This window comes from Dipteris shenzhenensis, chromosome 30, assembly GCF_047967505.1.
Source record: "Dipteris shenzhenensis isolate YYH24624 ecotype China chromosome 30, Dip_SZ_1.0, whole genome shotgun sequence".
NCBI lineage: Eukaryota > Viridiplantae > Streptophyta > Polypodiopsida > Gleicheniales > Dipteridaceae > Dipteris > Dipteris shenzhenensis.
This window is the reverse complement of record NC_141625.1, coordinates 38,218,692-38,244,576: the sequence shown is the minus strand read 5'-3', so window position 1 is coordinate 38,244,576 and position 25,885 is coordinate 38,218,692. Positions and strand designations below refer to the sequence as shown.

The following is a 25,885-nucleotide window of genomic DNA, read 5'->3' as shown; positions in this document are numbered from 1 at the left end:
CTTCATGGATACTTGCAACAACTACACAAACGATTAACTATTTGATTCCCTCAAATGATTTGGGACACACAATTGTCTTATCACACAATTGTCTTATCTAGGGGCTAAGTCAATGGAAGACAACATGTTCAAAGGTCACCTTCACTGTTGATCACATAATGGTAACCTTTGGTTGAGCTTACCCTTCACTTTTAGAGAAGTAATGCAAACTTAGGATGTTGTTAATGTATGAAAATGTTTTCTTCTTTGGGTGATCTTGGTGAGTGAGTGTGGGAGGGGGGAGTTTGACTCTTTGTAATGCTTTGCCAAACTAGTTGTGATTGCAAAAGATTAAGAGTTAATGTGAGATGACTTGCATCATTTTGATTTGATAAATCTACTAAGAAAAAATAATAAAACCAGAAGTGGTTGAGTATATTCTACCAAGAAGCTGTAAATTTATGTAAAAAACCTCAAAGCATGTACTCCTTTAAAAATCTAAAACAATGGGAGGTTTTGTGAATTTCTATATAGAAAGCAAAAGGCCTAAGCTTGGAAGTTGTGGTAAGTAGTGGAGATGAGAGGGGGGTGGTCTAGAATTCACCAAAGGTACTCTTATAGTATTTTGTTAATGGCTAAAATGCCAAAGGAAAAATTGAGTGAGATTATGCTTAGTGTGTAGTTTAAAGCCTAATTACAAGATTAAACAAGTTAGAAGAGTGGTTGTAAAAGTTTTAATGAGTGGAGAAACTGTAATAAAAAAAGTGAAGAGTATAGCAAAAAAAATGTTGCTCTTGACAATGTAGCCTCAAGTGCAAGATGGCACATTGTCTATGTATTAGAGTGATCTTATTAAATATCTTTTCGTCGAGGTGGGGGTTCGCTCTCCTATCCCTCACTTGAAGAGGTGGTTCAACTTAGCATAGAGCCGGTTAAAAATTTCAAATTGGTCGGTTGGGATTGCGAGTCTCAAGAGGAAACAAGCCAGACGTTTTACGTATATCGGGAGTCGATGTATGGGGGATTCAAGTTTCAACCGGAAACCAGCTAGCTAAGCTTTTTTTTCTTTTGGGGGGGGGAAATTATTTGGGAGGGTCAAAAAGGAAGAGTTTGACTGATGAAGGGAGCGTGAGAATCTAAGAAGGGAGAGGCATTTCAAAACGATGGCCAGGGAGCGCCATGCATGGGTACGTACTAGTACACTTACGACCGTTAAGTCTAAACAGCTTTAAGCAAGTGTGCTTTTATATACTAGTCACGTCTCTTCCATTGCCACCTTCTGAACAAGAAGCTGGCTATGGCGATCCACCTCGCTTCTTCTTCTTCTTCTTCTTCGTCGTGGCTATGGCTCACATTTCTTTCTTCTCCTCCTTCTTCTGAAGTTGCCTCCTCCTCCGCCATCGTTGCACCTAAGGCGCGTGATTTAATTTGAAACTGTTAGCCTTCCACATTGCCACCCTCCTGTTGCATCTCCACTGCCACCCCCTCGCTTTCCAGCTCACCCTCCCCTTCCTCCCTTCCATGTTGCCCTCCTCTCTTATAACCCTCACTGTTCCCCCCCCATCCTCCGACTAGCTTCTTCCATGGAGAACTCCCACCCTAGCCTCCTCCACCCTAGCTCCCCCGGTTACGTCAGACGGACCAGATCAGTCGACCATGGATTGCGAACCTCCAAAAGCACTAAAAGCTCAGAAAGCTTTGGTAGCCCGCGAGCCGCTGCACCTCCTCGGCCGCCGATCTCGGAAAGCTTTGGTAGCCCACGAGTAGCAGCTGCTCGCCCACCCATTTCAAAGACTCCTGAGCACAGCCACACCCCGAGGCAGTCGTCTGAAAGCCTCGACCACCATTCTGGCAGAGGCACGCCGGCCAGAATTTTTACCAGGCTCAAAACGCCCGAGGTTGACTTAGCAACCATGAGCGACATGTATGCGTGCGAGGACAGAACGCCTCAAAAATCTGAGCGCAGGAGCTTCGACAGGCCGCCTAGAAGCTCTTCCGAGAAGCTCAGGAAAAGCAAATCGCGGATCGTTTACCATCGTAGGAACAACAGCAACGACAGCGGAACGAATGGAAATGAGCAGATGTCGGTCGTGGACGAGGAGGCTTTGTCGAACCCTGGCAGCGAGGACCTAGGGCCGCTCCTGCTCAGGTTGGCTACAGCTTTGCATTTATCGGGAGAGAACTCTGTAAAAGCTCTGGAGTGTGCCACTAGGGCCGCAAAGTTTCTGGAAAAAGCAGCTGGTGGGAAGCCAAGCTTGGACCTTGTCATGAGTCTGCACATCCTGTCTGCCATCTACTGCAGGCTTGGTCAGTTTGAAGAAGCCATACCCATTTTGCAGCGTGCGATCGCTATACCAGATTTAAAGGAAGGAGTAGATCATGCGCTCGCTGCATTTGCTGGGTATATGCAGCTGGGTGATATCCTGGCATTGCTCGGCCAACATGATAGCGCTCTCACTTATTACAACACGGCTTATCGAATGCAGAAAGATGCACTAGGCGAGATGGATCCTCAAGTTGGGGATACTTGCAGCTACCTTGCAGAAGCATACCTTAAGGTATGTCACGGCTTGATTTGAATTTCTAGTGTCTATCTTGTCAATTTGGAGAAAATGGTATGATCTGTCAAATTCTCTGTGGATCCGTTAGACCCTGATGAGGTAAGATTACTGATCTTTTTCTGCTTGGATTTACAGGCGCTGCAGTTTCATGAAGCAGAACAACTGTGTGGACATGCGCTCAAGATTCATAGCGCTCACAGCCAGCCAGGGTCTTTAGAAGAAGCAGCGGACAGAAGGCTGATGGCTCTGATTCTCAGTGGAAAGGGAGTTCACGAAATTGCACTTGAGCATCTAGTGCTAGCCAGTGTGGCATTGAGGTCACATGGAAAGGATGTGGATGTGGCCGCTGTGGACTGCAGCATAGGAGACGCCTATGCTGCATTGGGTCGATTTGATGAAGCTATTTTCGCCTACCAGAAGGCACTCAACTTATTCAAGTCCGCGAACGGAGATGCCCATACTTCTGTGGCCTCCGTATACGTCAACTTAGCAGTGCTCTATATGAAAATGCGAAAACAGAAAGAAGCTAAGAACTACTGCGAGAGCGCCTTGAGGATCTACGGGAAGCAAAATGCTGGGCACTCCCCAGATGAACTTGCAAGTGGTTTATCAGAAATTGCATCTGTATATGAAAGCATGAATGAGCGAGAACAGGCACTTTTTCTTCTCCAGCGGGCTCTAGATATTTTAGAAGTGTTACCTGGGCAACAGAGCGCTGTGGCAGGCGTGGAAGCTCAAATGGGTGTGCTATACTACTATCTCGGGAAGTTTGAAGAGGCATTTATGTCCTTCAAGAGCGGAGTTTCCAAGCTGCGATTGGGAGCTGAAAAGAAATCTGCCCAGTTGGGGATTGTCCTGAATCAGATGGGGCTTGCCTGCGTGGGACTCAACGAGATCTGGCATGCTGCAGACACTTTCGAGGAGTCTAAACGTATCTTAGAGGAGATCTATGGTCCTCACCATCCTGAGACCTTGGCCGTTTGCAGTAATCTGGCGGGTGCATACGATGCACTGGGCAGGTGCTACTTCTGATCTCTCCACTCCACATGTTGTAGCTAGGATTATAAACGAAAGCTTTTCCTCTTTGATAAACCAAAATTATATGGTATGATGAGATAAACACGACACTGATTTGGTTCATGATTGCTGTCATAAGCAGGTCAGACGAGGCCATTAGCCTACTCGAACACATTCTCGAAGTGAAAGAAGAGAGGCTGGGAACGGTTCATCCAGAAGTCGAGGAAGAAAGGATTAGATTGGCTGCATTACTAAGGGAATCGGGGAGATCGAGGGTCAGAAAGACGAATACTCTTGAAGAATTGCTGTTGATCTCTAATATAGAGAGCTTGCGATTTCAAACTAAGAAGATGGCCTATGCGTGATCTCGGTCAGGGCATTATTTTCTCTCTGCCTATTGCTGATTATCTTCCGTTTGTGAAATTCTGGGTCCTTGGTTCCACTAGGTTTCCGTCCCCTAGGAGCTTTGCATATGTACTTGCAGTTGCACCATTTGCCTTTGACGTGCTCAATAGGCCCTAAACTTTCAAAGAGCTTCCATTTGAAATGAGAAGGATGTAAACTTGTAGGAAAGTATATACCATTCCTAGTTTCATTAAGTCATAGTCTGCAGCTGCACTTAACACACATCTTCATATGCGGATGGTGTTGTGTTTACGAGGTGCATAAATTGAAGCAAATTCAAGAATTTCACCTTGAGAGATTGCATAATCATCCGCTTGCCCTCCTTATCATTTAATGCCACTACATGTTGAAGAGTATGTTTGACAAGAACAAGAGTGCTCTCCCGATAAAAGTTGTCATAACCAACAAAATGTCCTATCTTGCCTGCATACATATGTTGATTATGCTCTTGCAGAGCCACTATGTTGGGATGTAGTACATTGACATATGCCAGGACAAGCTTCCATTTTTGGGTGTCACATAAACCCTGTACGTTGAAAGTCATGCATTTCATGTGTTTCAATCATATTTTCAAAAAATTTATTTGAAGTACAACTATGTACAACAAATGATAATATCTCAATAAAATAGATCAAGTCTACATATTCACCACAAGATCTGGGCTTCTTTCCTAAGCTGAAACAACAACTTCATGGGAGGATAGCAAACAAGCAACTTCTTCTTCAAGAAAAAGAATACTCCTTGCTATGAAAACAGCCCATGTAATACCAATGCCTGAGTTTTCTTCAAGAGTATGCCCATTAGAAGATGTACTATTCCACGTCCTAAGGGTTAAATATCTCCTAATTGAGACAAATTTCCTTGGAGTCTACCAAGTTATAGTGGAATTATTTTCCTTGTCTTTAGATTGAGATGTTGAGGATATCGAGCATGAAGCATTCCCATTAGAGATGACCTATGCCACTACTACACACGGATCTTATTGCGACGTTTAAGTATCGATGTTTAGCGTGCGTGGGGTGCTAATCGTTGATATGGGAAGCGCATCTCGTAAAGCATCGCTATATAGCAACTTTAGGTAAACGTTGCTATATAGCGATGATTTCTAAAGTCGCTATATAGTGACGTTTATCAGAATTGTAAGTGTCGCTATATAGCGACATTGAGATACTTTTTTATAGCGACGTTTTACAGCAAGCTTTTTTACCCATATAGGCCTTAAAAGTTAGTTTTTTCCAATGACAAATTTTTTTAAATTTTCATACATGTTTGATCTTTTGAGAGAATAAAAGTATGAGAGCATGTACATCAAGCCTTTGAAGCTCATATATTTATGTCCAAGTTTGAAATGAAAAAAATCAATGAAGAGCATTTACATCAACTGTTTCATCTTGAGCCAAGTCTAACGTGCCAAACAAGTCTATCTCTAACTCTATACCGAGTTGATCTCCTATATAATCATCGTACTCTAACATTGTATGTTCACCTAAAGTACTTGATCATCTTCTTCAATAAACTGTGGTGATTCTTGATGATCGTTGTCTTCTTCCTCAATATCGTGATCTCCATCTTCCTCCCGTGCGATGTCATTATGCGCATCTTCCTCTTGGCTCATATTGTGATCTTCATCTTTTTTGCTAGATTCATCGGGATCAATTGGATCTGGCATTGGTAGTGGCATCTCCATATCCACATCTCTATCTTCTAAAATTTGCTTACTTCGTGTTGCAACTTGGATCACGTACCACCATCTTGGATCAGAACGATCCGGATGAAAAACCACCTATATTGAAGATGGGTGCCAAATGTCGTCAATTATATATATGAAATTATGCTTAAGTACATGTATCAATGGATCTTTAAAAACGAAAGCTTCGATTAATTAAATCATTAGTATGCACCTGCTCACAGTGCTCGGGAAGAACAAAAGTATCACTTTGATCGGTCCAATGTTTGGTGGAGTCTATTGTAAAGAAATCGCCACTATCTTTTCTGACTGTCACATGGGGACCGTTAAAAATAGTCTTAAACCATTTTACATCAAGAATGAAATTACTAAATTGTCTGAAATCAACTTCATACATTTCGTGTATGGTTCCACAATAATCCAACTATGAGGAGAGAAGATTGGTATCCGAAGCACTTGCTCGGCTATCTTGTGTGAAGTTAGCCATGACTCCACAATCATACGTGACTCTCTTTGAATCGATGCGTTCCACGTGAAAATGTCATCCATATGCCCATAATGCACTGTACTTTTTGTACTGTAAAAGAGCATCATTAAAACAATGAAGATGCATCTATTTTATAAAGTATATTGCCACAAATAATTACTTAATTACGTCAAGAGGTAAGAAACTTACATGCATCATACATCCAGATGATAACTCTCGCTCGCGCTCGTTTATTATCTCTCCATCGCATTCGGCTTTATGTAGAGCCAGTTGTAGCCAATCAAGTGACATGTGAGTGGGGAGAAGAGCCAGATCCTGTGGATATGGTTGCGATTGCCTGTACATTACTCTGAATCTCGTCCTTGCATTTATTATTTCTGCGTTGGCCACTTCATATCTCTCAATCCACTTCTGCATCTCAGGGCTATTGAGGATATAAAACTTATTGAATTTCTCCATTTGCTCTTCGCTCATCTTTCTTTCAATCCCTTTTCCTTGGGGAACCTCGCCAATGCTACAATCATCATCCTTATTATGCCAAGCCTGCAGCATATCGGGATCCGTGGATGCAAGAAACTCCGTGATATATACTAATGACTCTTGCACAAGCCATCCCTCTGCCATGCTTGCTTCTGGTCTTGCTCTTTGTCTTACAAATCCCTTCAAAGTTTTCATAAACCGCTCGAGAAAAAACATCCATTGACTATGAACGGTACTTGTAATAGCCACCTCATCTGCAACTATGTGCACAAGCAAGTGGACTTGAGTTGTCATAATGCTCGAGGGAAAGTGCTTCTCAAGCAAGCATACAGCTTCGATGGATTCCACCCTAGCCTTCTCGATGTTGGATATGGAGATCTCTTTTTGAGATATCCACCTATTTCACATGCCCATATAAGATATTTTCATAATCAGTCTACACAATTATCCAGCTTAAATTGAAGAAAATGCAATCAATGCGATTTGATAGTAAGCATACCTCACAATACCACTAATCTTGAATATAGCATTTCAAACATCTTGTTGTAAGCACCCTTTTATTGTAATTGGGAGGATGAACTATCAAAGCAACAAAGAAGTCATGTCAACAATATAACATAATCATAATTACGCTAATGCATCATGATTATCGGTACACTAATTCTACAGCTTAGAATACCTGTAAGACCTTGTGCCAATCATGGGACTTGAGCCCACTAAGCTTATTGTCCTTTGAAAATGCTCCTTTCAAGCAATGCATGTACCCTGTCGATGTTTGAAAAGAGGCAATGTCCGCCTTGACCAATGCCTCCTCCCTTGTAGAGAGGATCCATGTTGCTTTCGAGAGGACAACTTTTCCCGAAGCATGCACTTGGGGCCAGAAACGAGACATCCTATTCATAGCACGCAAGTCTTCTTGCACTTCTCTCAAGTCTTTCGAACCAACCAAGTGTGCCCAAATAGTAGCCCCCACATTCTTGAAGATATGCATGGGATCCTGATTGATTTGTAACTGACCCCAATAAGGAAGCTCGTAAAAGATTGATAGCCTCTTCATACCAAGAGGACGTTCCTCTCCATTCGCCCTCCAAGCTTGAATCCAGTCACTTGAAGATATGCATGGGATCCAAGAGATGATTGTGACCCCAATAAGGAAGCTCGTAAAAGATTGATAGCCTCTTCATACCAAGAGGACGTTCCTCTCCATTCGCCCTCCAAGCTTGAATCCAGTCACTTGCCTTCAAATATGATGGTGGTGGATCAAGCTGACCTCCACATGCGAGATGGTCCAGTAGAAGGTATCGAGCATGACCTTTATAAACATTTTTCCTCATATGTTTGGAGTATCGTGCAAGCAATTTCAAACCCGGTCCACAAGCAGGACAAGCATGGTACCCACTTGTAACAAGTCTTGCACCCGCCGTGCATAAATGTGTTAGTATAAGACATGCGTGCATGAATGTGTTAGTATAAGACCTTCATAAATATTTTTCCTCAAATGTTTGGAGTATCATGCAAGCGATTTCAAACCCGGTCCACAAGTAGGACAAGCATGGTACCCACTTGTAACAAGTCCTGCACCCGTGCATGAATGTGTTAGTATAAGACATGCGTGTGAAAGAGAGTCATAAAAGCATAATCCTATATTATACTTGTAGAGACACAACCATGTACATGTGCACTCTCCATATCCTGGGTAGTCATGCATGGTCCACATCAAGATACCCCTAACCAAAATATCATTGGTATGTCTAGGAGCTCTGGAAATATCAAAGACCTGCACTCCTCTCCATAATATCTGTAGCTCCTCTATCAAAGGTGCCATGTACATGTCCATATTTTTTGCCTTGTACTTCCTGGGCACAAGTAGTGCAAGCATGAGGTGTCTCTTTTTTATCGCTAGCCATGGTGGGATATTGTAATTCACCATGACTATGGGCCATGTCGACCAAGATGTCGAGCATAATCCGAAAGGATTCATGCCATCCATGGCAAGCCCAAGATGTAAGTTGCGTGGCTCCCTCGCAAAGTCCGACCACTGATTGTCTATGTGCTTCCAAGCTGCACAATCTGCAAGAATCCTCAATGTGTCATCAGTGGACTGATGAGATGCATGCCATGTCATCAACTTGGCTATGGATTTGCATCGGAACATGTGCTATATTCCTGTGATGATGGGAAAGTATCTTAAGACCTTGTTATGGATTTGCATCGGAACATGTGCTGTATTCTTGCAATGATGGGAAAGTGTCTCAAGACCTTTATCGGTATCTGCTCGCCCTGCAAGTCATCTCTATATCATTGTTCCCCACACTTTGAACAACTAGCCAAATCTCCATGCTCACGACAAAAGAGAATACAATCATTACGGCAAACATGGATGGTATCATAATCCATACCCACCATTGTTAGCATCTTTTTCGCTTCATCTCTTGATGCGGGCATGGTATTTGGTGCAGGCAACATCTTCTAGTGCAACCCATCACAATTCAAACATACATAGGCTTCGAATAATGATGATTCGGTATACTAAGCCATACATGATGATTCTCAATAATCCATACATGATGATTCTCAAAACAAACAATATCCAAATAATGAGTCAAATTAATGCAAGAGCTAACCTCATTAAGGCCGCGACACTTGCATCCGACCACCCATACTTTACTTGCAGATTCAAGATTGAGAGACAAGCGCGTAGTGTAGACATCCTAGCACCCTTGTACAATTGTGTTGATTGCAACTCTCGCATTTTGACCTCAGACTCTGACATCACATGTACATGGGATGTAGTGCCCCTAAAAATAGAATCCATCATGTCGACCATACCCTCGTCATCATCCGGGAGACTATAGTCTTGCTCAAAGTGTGAAGGTATATGCGTACCCTCGTCAGCCTCCTCATCTTGTTTTAAGATTTCATGTAAATATAAGATCTTGTCTCAAGGTTTCGTACCATAATGGTATCCAATATTAACCACGAACTTAAATAGCTTTGACTTACCAATAATCCATCAACACGTGCAACACCAATGATGGGTACTCGTTCGGGCTCCTCCCCATACATCTGCAAGTCGCGCATGATAATACGATGTTGATGTCATACTTCTCGCTTGCAATGAGTGCAATAACAGTATAATCTCTCTGTAAGCCACTTTGTGCTCCCGAGCATTGGCGCATCATTGGATGAGTTTCCACTCCTCCCTTCCATCTGCACTTATAAAATCATAACATAAGTTGCAAGGAAATATATTAACAGTTACAAAATATCATCTTGTTTTAAGATTTCATGTAAATATAAGATCTTGTCTCAAGGTTTTGTACCATAATGGTATCCAATATTAACCACGAACTTAAATAGCTTTGACTTACCAATAATCCATCAACACGTGCAACACCAATGATGGGTACTCGTTCGGGCTCCTTCCCATACATCTGCAAGTCGTGCATGATAATACGATGTTGATGTCATACTTCTCGCTTGCAATGAGTGCAATAACAGTATAATCTCTCTGTAAGCCACTTTGTGCTCCCGAGCATTGGCGCATCATTGGATGAGTTTCCACTCGTCCCTTCCATCTGCACTTATAAAATCATAACATAAGTTGCAAGGAAATATATTAACAGTTACAAAATATCATCTTGTTTTAAGATTTCATGTAAATATAAGATCTTGTCTCAAGGTTTCGTACCATAATGGTATCCAATATTAACCACGAACTTAAATAGCTTTGACTTACCAATAATCCATTAACAGGTGCAACACCAATGACGGGTACTTGTTCGGGCTCCTCCCCATACATCTGCAAGTCGCGCATGATAATACGATGTTGATGTCATACTTCTCGCTTGCAATGAGTGCAATAACAGTATAATCTCTCTGTAAGCCACTTTGTGCTCCCGAGCATTGGCGCATCATTGGATGAGTTTCCACTCGTCCCTTCCATCTGCACTTATAAAATCATAACATAAGTTGCAAGGAAATATATTAACAGTTACAAAATATCATCTTGTTTTAAGATTTCATGTAAATATAAGATCTTGTCTCAAGGTTTCGTACCATAATGGTATCCAATATTAACCACAAACTTAAATAGCTTTGACTTACCAATAATCCATCAACACATGCAACACCAATGATGGGTACTCGTTCGGGCTCCTCCCCATACATCTGCAAGTCGCGCATGATAATACGATGTTAATGTCATACTTCTCGCTTGCAATGAGTGTAATAACAGTATAATCTCTCTGTAAGCCACTTTGTGCTCCCGAGCATTGGCGCATCATTGGATGAGTTTCCACTCGTCCCTTCCATCTGCACTTATAAAATCATAACATAAGTTGCAAGGAAATATATTAACAGTTACAAAATATCATCTATGAGCTTCTTTTTTAACTTTAAACAAAGTGTCCTGAAGCGTCGCTATATAGCAACGTTTTGACTTGTTCCATCGCTATATAGCGACGATTTGCTCTGTTCCATCGCTATATAGTGACGCTTTTAAATAAAAGCATCACTATATACTGACTGACCAACATCGCTATATAGCGAGACTGTGGGCTAAAACCTGAAACCTCATGATGCGACACTTTCTTTAGCAATCTCTATTGTAAGAAAAGCAATCTCTCCTCCCACCTCTACTGTGCTCACCCCTATTTTCCACTCTATTCTCCACTCCTCACCACTACACACCCCTCTCCTAACACTTGTGCTCCCTCTCCACCCTTCTCCCTCTTTGCTTGTGTAAAAGTATGAAAAGAAGTTTTTCAAGAAGGAGAGTCTCTTTGAACAATGTAGGTTCGTTTTTGTGAGATTTTGTTTTGTGAGTGTTGAAGCATGTTTCTCCTTGTATTGCTAAGGCTATGTGCTAGTTTTCATGCTTGATTTTCAAGGATTGAAGACAAAAAATGAGATTTTGTGAAAGAAAGAAAACTCACCTCTTCTAGTCTTTTTTGTATTTCTCTTCCTTCTCTTTCTCCTTGTCTCCTCAATCCAATCCCTTTGAGAAGTTGCTTCTTTCAACTCCTCCTTTCTCTAACTAGTTATTTGAAAAATGATATGTTTCCTCTCTTTTGTAGGGCCAGTCCACAAAACACCGAGCAGGACTATTCCAAGTAAGAAAGTGCTTCTTCTTTGTTCCTTTTGTTATTTTTATTATTTGCATTAGCCTGTAGCTAGCAGTGATGGGCGTAGGAACCCTCTCTTCCCCTCTCTTCCCTCTTCTTTCTCCTCTTTTCTCCTCTTCCTTTTGTTCTTTTTCCCTCCCCTCTTTCCCCTCTTCCAATCTCTTTTCCTTTACCTCTTCTTCTCTCTTTTCCTCCCTCTTTTTCCTCTTTCCCCTCTTTTAATCTCTTTTCCTTTTCTTCCTCTTTTCCTCCCTCTTTTCCCCCCTCTTTCCCCTCTTTCATGCTCATGCTCTTATGCTCATGCATAAGCATAAGCATAAGCATGAGCATATGTCTCCTTCTCTTATGGTCATGCATAAGCATAAGCATGAGCATACGTCTCCTTCTCTTATGCTTATGCTTATGCATGAGCATATGTCTCCTTCTTATGCATAAGCACATTAGGAAAAAAGGGAGCTCATTTTGGGACCTTTTAGAAGAGAGAGAAAATAGGCTCTCAACCAATCAGGAGTGGGCCAACGTAACGTTGAAAATTCAACAAAAGAAGATGAAAATAAGAAAAAGAAATAGTACTATATGTTCGTAGAAGCATGTCACATTAATGAGGTGATCTGATTTGAATCTTTAAAAAATTTATTTTCTGTGCAGAATTTGGTGATTCTGACACCGCAAACGCGTCCGGAACAGCACTGGAAATGCTGGAATCAGACATCCGGAGGCATTTGCACAAGTGTCAAATCGCATTTTGCTGCAAATCGCATTTTTTGGCCTTTTTCGACCGTTTCCGGGCCTCCGGATGTCCGATTCCAGCGTTTCCAGTGCCGTTCTTGGGGTTTTGGGCCATTCCGGACGCGTCTGTGGTGTCAGAATCACCAAATTCTGCACATAAAAGTGTTGCCCTTATATGAACATTGAATGTAAAGCATGTGAAAGAATATATTTATTCCTTTTCACACTGACATTTCTCATGCAAGTATCCATATTTTCTTACTTTTGTAGAGAGAGAAAAGAGAAAATAGTGAATTTCTTGCAGGGCCCCAAAATGAGCTCCCTTTTTTCCTAATGAAGCATAAGCATAAGAGAAGGAGACATATGCTCATGCTTATGCTTATGCATGAGCATAAGAGAAGGAGACATATGCTCATTCTCCTTCTCCTCTTTTCCTCTTTCCCCTCTTTGAATCTCTTTTCGTCTTTTTCTCCCTCTTTCCCTCCTCTTTCCCCTCTTTCATGCTCATGCATAAGGATAAGCATAAGCATGAGCATATGTCTCCTTCTCTTATGCTCATACATAAGCATAAGCATGAGCATATGTCTCCTTCTCTTATGCTTATGCTTATGCTTATGCATAAGCATATGTCTCCTCTTATGCATATAAGCATAAGAGAAGGAGACATATGCTCATGCTTATGCTTATGCATGAGCATAAGAGAAGGAGACATAAGCATGAGCATATGTCTCCTTCTCCTTCTCCTTCTCCTCTTTTCCTCTTTTCCCTCTTTGAATCTCTTTTCCTCTTTTCCTCTTTCTTTTCCCTCCTCCTTCTCCTTCTCCTCTTTTCCTCTTTCCCCTCTTTGAATCTCGTTTCCTCTTTTCCTCTTTGAATCTCTTTTCCTCTTTACCTCTTTTCCCTCTTTGAATCTCTTTTCCTCTTTTCCTCTTTCTTTTCCCTCCTCCTTCTCCTTCTCCTCTTTTCCTCTTTCCCCTCTTTGAATATCTTTTCCTCTTTTCCCCCCTCTTTCCTTTCTTTCATGCTCATGCATAAGCATCGAGCATATGTCTCCTTCTCCTCCTCCTTCTCCTTCTCCTTCTCCTTCTCCTCTTTTCCTCTTTCCCCTCTTTGAATCTCTTTTCCTCTTTTCCTCGCTCTTTTCCCCCCTCTTTCCCCTCTTTCATGCTCATGCTCTTATGCTCATGCATAAGCATAAGCATAAGCATGAGCATATGTCTCCTTCGCTTATGCGCATGCATAAGCATAAGCATGAGCATATGTCTCATTCTCTTATGCTTATGCATGAGCATATGTCTCCTCTTATGCATAAGCATAAGCATAAGCATATGTCTCCTTCTCTTATGCTCATGCATAAGAATAAGCATAAGCATATGTCTCCTTCTCTTATGCTCATGCATAAGCATAAGCATGAGCATATGTCTCCTTCTCTTATGCTTAAGCTTATGCATGAGCATATGTCTCCTCTTGTGCATAAGAGAAGGAGACATATGCTCATGCATAAGCATGAGCATATGTCTCCTTCTCCTTCTCCTTCTCCTTCTCCTTCTCCTTCTCCTCTTTTCCTCTTTCCCCTCTTTGAATCTCTTTTCCTCTTTTCCCCCCTCTTTCCCCTCTTTCATGCTCATGCTCTTATGCTCATGCATAAGCACAAGCATATGTTTCCTTCTCTTATGCTCATGCATAAGCATAAGCATGAGTATATGTCTCCTTCTCTTATGCTCATGCATAAGCATAAGCATGAGTATATGTCTCCTTCTCTTATGCTTATGCTTATGCATGAGCATATGTCTCCCTCTTTCAATCTCTTTTTCACTTTCCCTCCCTCTTTTCTCTCTTTCAATCTCCTCTTTTCCTTCTCTCTTTCCCCCCCTCTTTTCCCTCTTTCAATCTCTCTTTCCTTCTCCTCTTTTCCTCCTTTGCTCTCTCTTTCCCCCCCTCTTTTCCCTCTTTTCCTTCTCTCATGAGCATGTCTCATTTTCCTCTTTCGATCATAAGCATATGTATTTGCCTATGCCTATGCTTATGTTTGTTTTTTGTTTTTTGTTTTCATGTTTGTGTCTATGTTAGACATGGGATCACATCGCACGTCTGACGAGTATGGGCAGCCTCGCAGGAGGCGACCTCAATTTCTCTTTGCTCCAGAGGGCTTTGATTCCTCTTAGGCAACACCTGATGGGACTACCCTTGGTCCGACTCCTCTCGGACGTAGCACTGTGACTACCCCTAATCCGACTCCTCTTGGACCTAGCACTGTGTAGCACTGTGACTACCCCTTGGGGAACTCCTTTGCTAGTAGCACATGGCTTTGTCGAGAGTCCCAACGAGTTTGTAGCGTAGATGATCGATGAGGAGGTAGTGAGATTCTTCTCTCTGCTATCTTAGAGGACCTCAGCAATTCCCTCTCCTTCTCTTATGCTTATGCTTATGCATGAGCATATGTCTCCCTCTTTCAATCTCTTTTTCACTTTCCCTCCCTCTTTTCTCTCTTTCAATCTCCTCTTTTCCTTCTCTCTTTCCCCCCCTCTTTTCCCTCTTTCAATCTCTCTTTCCTTCTCCTCTTTTCCTCCTTTGCTCTCTCTTTCCCCCCCTCTTTTCCCTCTTTTCCTTCTCTCATGAGCATGTCTCATTTTCCTCTTTCGATCATAAGCATATGTATTTGCCTATGCCTATGCTTATGTTTGTTTTTTGTTTTTTTTTTGCATGTTTGTGTCTATGTTAGACATGGGATCACATCGCATGTCTGACGAGTATGGGCAGCCTCGCAGGAGGCGACCTCAATTTCTCTTTGCTCCAGAGGGCTTTGATTCCTCTTAGGCAACACCTGATGGGACTACCCTTGGTCCGACTCCTCTCAGACGTAGCACTGTGACTACCCCTAATCCGACTCCTCTTGGACCTAGCACTGTGTAGCACTGTGACTACCCCTTGGGGAACTCCTTTGCTAGTAGCACATGGCTTTGTCGAGAGTCCCAACGAGTTTGTAGCGTAGATGATCGATGAGGAGGCAGTGAGATTCTTCTCTCTGCTATCTTAGAGGACCTCAGCAATTCCCTCTCCTACACCGATGGCTACACCTACTGCCCAGCCGTCCCCTCGTGCCCCTTCAATCGAGGGGTCTTCACCTGCACGTGCCTATCGTAAGGGAAGGAAGAGTAGGAGGGGCCGCTTATGTTGTGGTGACTCGGGAGATGTAGATGACTCAGCATACTCACATCCCTACAGGTCTCTACTTGGTCCTGGGACATAGTATCAGTCAGGTCCCTTGCCCTCTCCTACTCCTCGGGGGGGTGACTCATCATATGTAACCCTATCACATGAGTTCAACATAAGGATATTTTTTATTTCTAAAATTTACAGAAATAAATATACATAAGGGACTATTTAAAATAGTTGGTGAAAAAAATTATAGATTTGTATAAAAAAGGGGTACATTTTATTAATGAAAAATTTACAGATAAGAGATTTTAAAAATAGGCCTTGAACGCACGTGATATAGAGGGTTTATACATACTGACCCCCACAGTCCTACTTCCACTACTACTCCTCACTCCGAAAGCGCTCGCACAGCTTCCACTCCTTCTAACTCTGCCACTACCATCAGTCCTCCTTACCCAGTCGAGGACCTTTCCTATCAAATCACGACTACTGGAGAGATAATAGAAGATAAAAAGGGCAAAGCAGTGATGACCACCATGAGGTGGTTGATGAGCCATCACTTCAAGAGCGGCATTGCTACCAATTGGCAGTATCAAGATGACCAAAAGAAGCAGGCGTCATCGATGAATCAAAACAAAAATACCCTAACTCGCCAAATTGGGAGTTTAATGAGAATTATATGTGAGGGCACATGGGTTTGGTCTTGAAGCATCGTAGATCAACCTTGCATACTTCCATCGCAAAGGGGATGGCTAAACCCAGCTGGGCAGACAAAGCTGATTGGAAGTTCTTCAAGAAGCAGAATAGGGATCATCTCGAAATGTTCGAGGGTCAGAGGAGGGCTGTGAGGAGACGGCTGGACACTGTAGGTACTTCGCACTTTGGTGCAGGTGGACGGTTGGCATTTGAGGCAACCGTGGTAAGTCTACTTCTTCTCATTTAATGTATAATTCTATTTGTTTTACTACATATTACATGCACTTTGTCTAACTCTCGTAAATTGGATCCACAGCAAGCTGTGATCGGTCATCTTCCTACAGATGCAAAGACGTGATGCACGTTTTGCATAGGAACAAAGCCGTGGTTTATTGAGCAAGAGGCAATGGGAGCGACAGTCGATTGGGCTGAGGTGGCTGCTTGCACGGTATAAGTCTACTCCTACTTGTAATCTCACTTTTTAAATTGTTTTATTCTTTAAGTTCCAATCTAATTTTCAATTTATATGGTTCACTCTTAGGGTCAAAGCTCGAGCATCCCATCACCGAAGGCGAGCGATCACCAAGGCCAAGGATCAGACGCACATGATGAGGGTCAGGGAGAAGGCACAGCTCATGAGAACTAAGGATCAGGCCAACAAGATGAGGACAAGGACGAGGACGATGAGGACAATTTGAATGAGTAGTAGTAGTAGTAGCAGTTTGCATATACTTCACCATGTATGTCATTTTGTATATTGGCTCGTTTGAGCGATTTTGTATCACCCTTTTCGAAAGGGTAATTTTGTAACAAACAATGTTGTATATGTTCGACATGTATATGCTATTGTTGCTCGATCATTTCATTTGAGCGATTTTGTATCACCCTTTTCGCAAGGGAAATTTTGTAATAAAAAACTTTTTCTTGTAAATTTAAAAAAAAACATTAGTGGGGCAAAATAAGGCTTGCTATGGCCCTGTTTAGCCCCACTAATGCTTTTCTTTAAGTTCTATTATTCGTTGCTATATAGCGACATTTACCAGTGTCGCTATATAGTGACGATTATCAATGTCGCTATATAGCGATGTTTATTAGTATCGCTATATAGCGACGCTTTATAACGACCGTTCTTTTTCGATGCTTTCAATGACTTTAATAACGACGTTTGTGCCCATTAAAAAAAAAATTAATGTAAAAAACATCGATATTTTCGTCGAAAAAGGGCCTATGCCTTGTAGTGTGCCTTTCCCTTATCTTGGGCTACACACACAGATGTGCACGTGCAGACACACACACACATGCATGGTGGCTTGTAAACATCCATACACAAACCATCCAAGTGTAATTTTGACTTTTTTTGCCTTTAGATTTTCTTTAATCAACATTCAAGCAATGAGCTCATGTTAGAAGACCAATTTATCCATTATTAGGGGTTGTAGTAGTTTGCCAGCTTATTAGAAGGGGTTACTTCAGTCCCTCACCCCTTGCTCCCCCACTTTCCCCTTCTTCCTCCACTTGACATTATATACCTATGAATCCAATGTGCCCTAAATGTGTGTACGTAAGTGTGCATGTTTACCTCATTACACCTTTTTCTTTCTCCCTATATGTATGTATATGCAAGTGTGTGTGCCTACATCATTGCCCTTTTCTAGAGGTTCTCTTGTTCTTGGAATCCAATTTTTTATTGTGGCATAGCCTTGATTTGTCATACTTTTAATGCTCTTTTAGTAGGTAGAGAACATTTTCCCAAATGTTTAGAAAACAAGAAAGAAAAATAAAAAAGGAGTTAAATGATATTGTATCTCCATTAAAGCCTACATAAAAAGGTATTTATAATTCAACAATACCTAATAAGCAAAAGTGATATTTCGCTTATAAAAGACTTCCAATCAAAAGCTATGTGAAAAAATATTATGATTTGGTCATCTTAGGTCCCTTTACTATATGCAAGGCTAAGACATCTTCAGGCATTGCATAATAGTCATATAAGGATGAAGATGGTCTCCCTTATTTCAATACATTCTCCTTCTTGGATATCTTACAAATCTGCTTGGTAAGAGATTCTCTATAGAATCAAACTCTAATACATGTAAAGTGAACATAGCTCACACACTCTAAACATGAAATGAAGTGGGAGGGAAGTGGCATCATCTTGTTGGCTATACAAATATCCTCTTTTAATTACAAAAGAGAATATGGCACAATATATGGGTTGCCCTAAGTCCATAGGGACTATTCACACATGGACTTAGATACGTTTTAGAGGTCTTTACAAACCTTACCATCTACCCATCTCACATATGTTCCACCATGTGTACATGGATGATGACCATCCCAATGAACCATGCTTCAACACTACTCATTCATTGAATGGTGTCTAAATCACATAGACATGGATAGTTTTAAACTTTTCAAACTTCTCATGAGGAAATGATTTTGTAAATAAATCTAGCACCTAGCCCTTGGAGAAATAGGAAACTATTTAAAGAGTTTCTTCTTCCACTTAATGCCAGATGAAGTGGTAGTGTATGTCAACACACCTTCACAACTCATGATTTTTTGGGTTCCGTTATACAAGGCAATGGCACTCTAGTTCTGCAAAAGATAACATTCAATACCAGATCGTAATAGCATCATCTTAGAAAACACCAAGATCCTCCAAGAGACGTCAAAGCCAAATTGTTTCATGTGGCAAGCTTTCTTCTTGATGAACCAAGATATAATGACAATTTAGCATCAGTATGTATACTGAAATAGACATACGCTTGGGGACACCTTTCAAATCTGGCATCATAAGACCCCTCAAGTTGTGGTTCTACACATAGGCTCTCTTTATATATGCTAGAATTTGATTGGATATCCCACTAAGGTATATAAAGACCCATCCATTACAATTATGGATACACATGGCCTTGACATAAACTAGCTCACAAGTCCTACTAGCTAGGAAATATCAAGTAGTGTAATGGGTTTTAAACTATTTACGAAGATTGAACTTGAGTCTCTTTGATTAGGTTATTGTTGCTACCCACTATGATGAGGCCATTTGCATAGAGTGCAATGATTGTACGAGCATATACACTTCTCTTTACATACATTGAACTTCATTTCTTGTGAACCCTTGTTGCTTGGTGTAAAAAATCCTAATAGTTGATGCCCTCTAGATATGCAATATATGTTTTTGTCACTAATTTTTCTCTCGGGGGGGTCACTATGTATAAACCCTCTATATCACGTGCGTTCAAGGCCTACATTTAAAGTCCCTTATCTGTAAAAATTTTCATTAATAAAATGTACCCCTTTTCTATACAAATCTGTAAATTTTTTCCAAAACTATTTTAAATAGTCCCTTATGTATATTTATTTCTGTAAATTTTAGAAATAAAAAAAATCCTTCTGTTGAACTCACGTGATAGGGTTACATATGATGAGTGACCCCCCCGAGATTTTTCTTTATGTTTGTCTACCCTCTCATTAGTTTTTGTTTAAACCCATGTACAACTAATGACATTAAGTTCCTTTGGGTTTCCCATGCATCTTTTTTTTTAATGCCATTATATTCTTCCAAGGCATCAAGTCATCCCTTGGATTCTACTTCTCCTTGGAAGTTGATATGTTCTTTGACCCATGCCACACAACACCTAGAGATTGTTATAGTCTTGTAGGCTTCATTTCCTTGACAATGTCCTTTGCTTCCTTCGCCAATATCTTTGCACAATTTTTCATTGGCTTGGATAATGTGGCTCATGTTGACCATGAGATGCCGTCTCTGGCTAAGAATCCAGAGATTGCCTAGGTTTGAACCAAGTCTTCCTAGAGGAGTCAAGGGAAAAATTAAATTAATTAAGTACAATGCTTTCCTAATAAATTGTGTGGAAGCATAACTCTAAAGGATATCTATACTTTGTGAACACAATGTTGGAAAAGGTAGTCTATGTTGCTTTGCCCATGTAGCACAACTCACAAGCATCTTTGTAGAAATGCACTTGTGGAAGCACTTGTATCCTATTCGTCTTCTTGAGGATACAAGTTCAAGTGTCCCACACCACTTGTGCCATAGTGTATACAAGTAGGCATCTTGATTATATTTATGAGCTATCTAGATCTGAACTACTACAAGTAAGTTGAATATAGGGCCAACTTTTACACCCTCAGCAATGATGGAGTTGTGATTCTCTAGTTTCCAAAATATATATATCCATACTTGTTAAATATAATCTTCATGTAACTCATCCATCTATCTAATAGAAAGAAGTTTCTTCAATTCTTGTGGTGAAATAGAATGCATCTCCTATGCTCGTTGCAGTTCATGCATCACTATGTAAGCCTATGCTTTAAGTCCCTTTAATTTGTGAGGTTGTATCATCTTCCCTCACAACGTTCTCTACTATGGAAATTGTATTTCTGATATTTCTTGCTATGGATATTATTTTATTTTAGTCAAGTGTGACTATGGCAAAGTATTCCATAGGAGCGGCGCAACAGGGGTCCTAGTGGATGTTTTGTGTGGTTTAGTTGACGCCTAACTAGCCTATGATTTGCGATGCTAGATGGTCAATATTGTGGATGATTCTATGAGTTGCTAGTGTTATTAGTGTTAATATGTTTGATTATTGTACTTTGAGCGTAATTATGTTGGGATCAGAGTTGATTCAATGATTCGTTCAATTGATTGTTAATAACTAATGTAATTGGTGACTTGAGTGCTGGTGATGGAACTAATGGCGAGGATTGGAGTTAGTGTAGGATACCAATCGAGGTGTCACATGGTGCATGCTATGTGCCCATGGGCCAAGATTGTAAAATAATGAATATTAAGACGTGGGCTAGTTATATTATTAATTGTGGATGAGGGAATATTAAGACATGGGCTCGTTATATTATTAATCATGGATGAGGGCATATAAAGCCTTGTGATATTTTGAGCTAGTGAAGCTATGTTGAGCAATCCCTCCAATTGTAGGCAATACTATTATTGGATGTTTGCTTTTGGAAAATACAATTATAAATACTCTAGATGGGAAGCAAAAGCTACCATCCAGAGGGGGCAGATTGGATCCCATGAGGCATCATCTCTCTTCTTTCCTCCTTGTTTCCTTGTTCTTGGTTCTATAGTTTTGGTAAATAATGAATTTGTGAGCATGTCTAATTCTAGTTTTTGTTACAATGGTAAAAGTCCCATCTTTTAGTGAGGGGAAAAGTCTGTGTAAAGTCATGTTGCTCTTTTTTCATAGACTTTTACCCTCATTTTGTGAGCATGTCTAATTCCAGTTCTTGCAAGCAACATGAACTTTACCAATCTGATGACATAGTCATTCACAAAATGTTCTTTCTGATCATTTCAACTACTTGATCACTAGGTTTTGAGTTCATATGCAAAACTTATCAAAGATGCTTCAAATCTTGACACTCCAAGTGCTATTGACAAAATCAACCTGGTCTAGTATGTTCAAAGGGTATGCACCAGTTATTTTGAGTGGTTGGGTCACTATATTCTAACTTAATGTAAAAAAGTTATGGTTGTTTCTTTTCACTGTCTGCAATCAACAAATTAGTAGAAGTAGTCTTTGGATAAGAATTAGATGGAGAGCCACAACCAAAGATGACTTAATCTTAGGGCACGAAGATAAAGGAAAGGTTGATATTTTCATAGAATGAATGAAATTGGAAGAAAAAGCATGGAAGTTAATATGAAAATCGCAATAGGGATGTCCCCCTCCAACGTAGAAGACACTACTACACACGGATAGTATTGCGACGTCTAAGTACCGACATTTAGCGCACGCGGGGCGCTAATCGTCGGTATGGGAAGCGTGTCCTGTAAAGCGTCGCTATATAGCGACTTTAGGAAAACGTTGTTATATAGCGATGATTTTGAAAGTTGCTATATAGTGACGTTTATCAAAATTGTATATAGTGACACTGAGATACTTTTTTATAGCGACGTTTTACAGAGAGCTTTTTTACTCATATAGGCCTTAAAAGTTAGTTTTTTCCAATGACAAATTTTTTTAAATTTTCATTTTGAGAGAATAAAAGTATGAGAGCATGTACATCAAGCCTTTGAAGCTCATATATTCATGTCCAAGTTTGAGATGAAAAAAATCAATGAAGAGCATTTACATCAACTGTTTCATCTTCATCCAAGTCTAATGCACCAAACAAGTCTATCTCTAACTCTATACCGAGTTGATCTCCTATATCATCATCGTTATCATCATCGTACTCTAGCATCGTAGGTTCACGTAAAAGTACTTGATCATCTTCTTCAATAAAGTGCACGGTGATTCTTCCTCAATATCATGATCTCCATCTTCCTCCCGTGCGATGTCATTATGTGCATCTTCCTCTTGGCTCATATTGTGATCTTCATCTTCTTCGCTAGATCATCGAGATCAATTGGATCCGGCATTGGTAGTGGCATCTCCATATCCACATCTCTATCTTCAAAAATTTGCTTCGTGGTGCAACGTAGATCATGTACCATCATCTTGGATCAGAACGATCCGGATGAAAAACCACCTATATTGAAGATGGGTGCCAAATGTCGTCAATTATATATATGAAATTATGCTTAAGTACATGTATCAATGGATCTTTAAAAACGAAAGCTTCGATTAATTAAATCATTAGTATGCACCTGTTCACAGTGCTCGAGAAGAACAAAAGTATCGCTTTCATCGGTCCAATGTTTGGTGGAGTCTATTGCAAAGAAACCGCTACTATCTTTTCTCACTATCACATGGGGACTGTTGTAAATAGTTCTAAGCCATTTTATATCAAGAATGAAAATACTAAATCGTCTGAAATCAACTTCATAGATTTCACGAATGGTTCCATAATAATCCAACTATGAGGAGAGAAGATTGGTATTCGAAGCACTTGCTCAGCTACCTTGTGTGAAGTTAGCCATGACTCCACAATCATACGTGACTCTCTTTGAATCGATGCATTCCACGCGAAAATGTCATCCATATGACCATAATGCACTGTACTTTTTGTACTATAAAAGAGCATCATTAAAACAATGAAGATGCATCTATTTTATAGCGTATATTGCCACAAATAATTACTTAATTATGTCAAGAGGTAAGAAACTTACCTGCATCATGCATCCAGATGATAACTCTCGCTCGCGTCTCTCCATCGCGTTCGGCTTTATGTAGAGCTAGTTGTAGCCAATCAAGTGACATGTGAGTGGGGAGAAGAGCCAGATCCCATGGATATGGTTACAATCGCTTGTACATTACTCTAAATCTCGTCCTTGCATTTATTCTTTCTGCTTTGGCCACTTCATATCTCTCAATCCACTTCTGCATCTCAGGGCTATTGAGGATACAAAACTTATTGAATTTCTCCATTTGCTCTACGCTCATCTTTCTTTCAATCCCTTTTCCTAAGGGAACCTCGCCAATGATGCAATCATCATCCTTGTTATGCCAAGCTTGTGGCATATCGGGATCCGTGGATGTAAGAAACTCCGTGATATATGCTAATGACTCTTGCACAAGCCATCCCACTGCCATGCTTGCTTTTGGTCTTGCTCTTTGTCTTACAAATCCCTTCAAAGTTTTCATAAACCACTCAAGAAAAAACATCCATCGACTATGAACGGTACCTGCAATAGCCACCTCATCAACTATGTGCATAAGCAAGTGGACTTGAGTTGTCATAATGCTCGAGGGAAAGTGCTTCTCAAGCAAGCATACGGCTTTGATGGATTCCACCCTAGCCTTCTCGATGCTCGATATGGAGATCTCTTTTTGAGATATCCACCTATTTCATATGCCCATGTAAGATATTTTCATAATCAGTCTACAAATTATTCAACTTAAATTGAAGAAAATGCAATCAATGTGATTTGATAGTAAGCATACCTCACAATACCACTGATCTTGAATGTAGCATTTCTAACATCTTCTTGTAAGCACCCTTTTATTGTAATTGGGAGTATGAACTATCAAAGCAACAAAGAAGTCATGTCAACAATATAACGTAATCATAATTACGCTAACGTATCACGATTATCGGTAGACTAATTCTACAACTTAGAATACCTGTAAGACCTTGTACCAATCATGGGACTTGAGCCCAGTAAGCTTATTGTTCTTTGCAAATGCTCCTTTCAAGCAATGCATGTACCCTGTCGGTGTTTGAAAAAAGGCAATGTCCACCTTGATCGTTGCCTCCTCCCTCGTAGAGAAGATCCACGTTGCTTTTGGGAGGACAACTTTTCCCGAAGCATGCACTTGGGGCCAGAAATGAGACATCCTATTCATAGCACGCAAGTCTTCTCGCACTCCTCTCGAGTCTTTGGAACCAACCAAGTGTGCCCAAATGTGTGCCCAAATAGTAGCCCCCACATTCTTGAAGATATGCATGGGATCCAAGAGATGATTGGTTTGTAACTGACCCCAATAAGGAAGCTCGTAAAAGATTGATAGCCTCTCCATACCAAGAGGACGTTCCTCTGCATTCACCCTCCAAGCTTGAATCCAGTCACTTGCCTTCAAATATGATGGTGGTGGATCAAGCTGACCTCCACGTGCGAGATGGTCTAGCGGAAGATATTTGAGCATGACCTTCATAAACATTTTTCCTCATATGTTTGGAGTATCATGCAAGCAATTTCAAACCCGGTCCACAAACAGGACAAGCATGGTACCCACTTGTAACAAGTCCTGCACGCGTGCGTGAATGTGTTAGTATAAGACATGCGGGCGAAAGAGAGTCATAGAAGCATAATCCTATATTATACTTGTAGAGAGACAACCACGTACCTGCACACTCTCCATATCCTGGGTAGTCATGCATGGTCCACATCAAGATACCCCTGACCAAAATATCATTGGTATGTCTAGGAGCTCTGGAAATATCAAAGACCCGCACTCCTCTCCATAATATCTGTAATCCCTCTATCAAAGGTGCCATGTACACGTCCATATTTTTTGCCTTGTACTTCCCTAGCACAAGTAGTGCAAGCATGAGGTGTCCCTTTTTTATTGTTAGCCATGGTGGGATATTATTAGCTCAAAGTGTGAAGGTATATGCGTACCCTCATCAGCCTCCTCATCCTATTTTAAGATTTCGTGTAAATATAAGATCTTGTCTCAAGGTTTCGTACCATAATGGTATCCAATATTAACCGCAAACTTAAATAGCTTTGACTTACCGATAATCCATCAACACGTGCAACACCAATGGTGGGTACTGGTTCAGGCTCCTCCCCATACATCCGCAAGTGGCACATGATAATACGATGTTGATGTCATACTTCTCGCTTGCAATGAGTGCAATGACAATATAACCTCTCCGTAAGCCACTTTGTGCTCCTAAGCATTAGCGCATCATCGGACGAGCTTCCACTCGTCCCTTCCATCTGTGCTTATAAAATCACAACATAAGTTGCAAGGAAATATATTAACAGTTATAAAATAGCATCTATGAGCTTCTTTTTTAACTTTAAACAAAAAGTGTCTTGAAGCGTTTCTATAGAACGATGTTTTGACCTGTTCCGTCGCTATATAGCGATGATTCCGTCGCTATATCACTATAT

The 25,885-nt window shown here is 40.8% G+C and overlaps 1 protein-coding gene across 1 annotated transcript; it reads left to right on the top strand.

Annotated features, from left to right (window-relative positions):
- The first annotated feature begins 1,264 nt into the window (after nt 1-1,264).
- LOC147882079 (protein KINESIN LIGHT CHAIN-RELATED 1-like) lies at nt 1,265-4,271 on the top strand. The gene is made up of 3 exons (XM_087401559.1): nt 1,265-2,537; nt 2,676-3,559; nt 3,700-4,271. Exons 1-3 carry the CDS (start codon nt 1,563-1,565, stop codon nt 3,920-3,922), a joined length of 2,082 nt encoding a protein of 693 aa, XP_087257685.1. The 5' UTR covers nt 1,265-1,562; the 3' UTR covers nt 3,923-4,271.
- Nucleotides 4,272-25,885: the final 21,614 nt, after the last annotated feature.

Bases quoted from the DNA above. Each gene is read 5' to 3' on its own strand.
- LOC147882079 (XM_087401559.1), top strand. From the start codon at position 1,563: ATGGAGAACTCCCACCCTAGCCTCCTCCACCCTAGCTCCCCCGGTTAC. The intron at 2,538-2,675 runs GTATGTCACGGC...TTGGATTTACAG, and splicing joins TTGCAGAAGCATACCTTAAG to GCGCTGCAGTTTCATGAAGC. The intron at 3,560-3,699 runs GTGCTACTTCTG...TGTCATAAGCAG, and splicing joins GCATACGATGCACTGGGCAG to GTCAGACGAGGCCATTAGCC.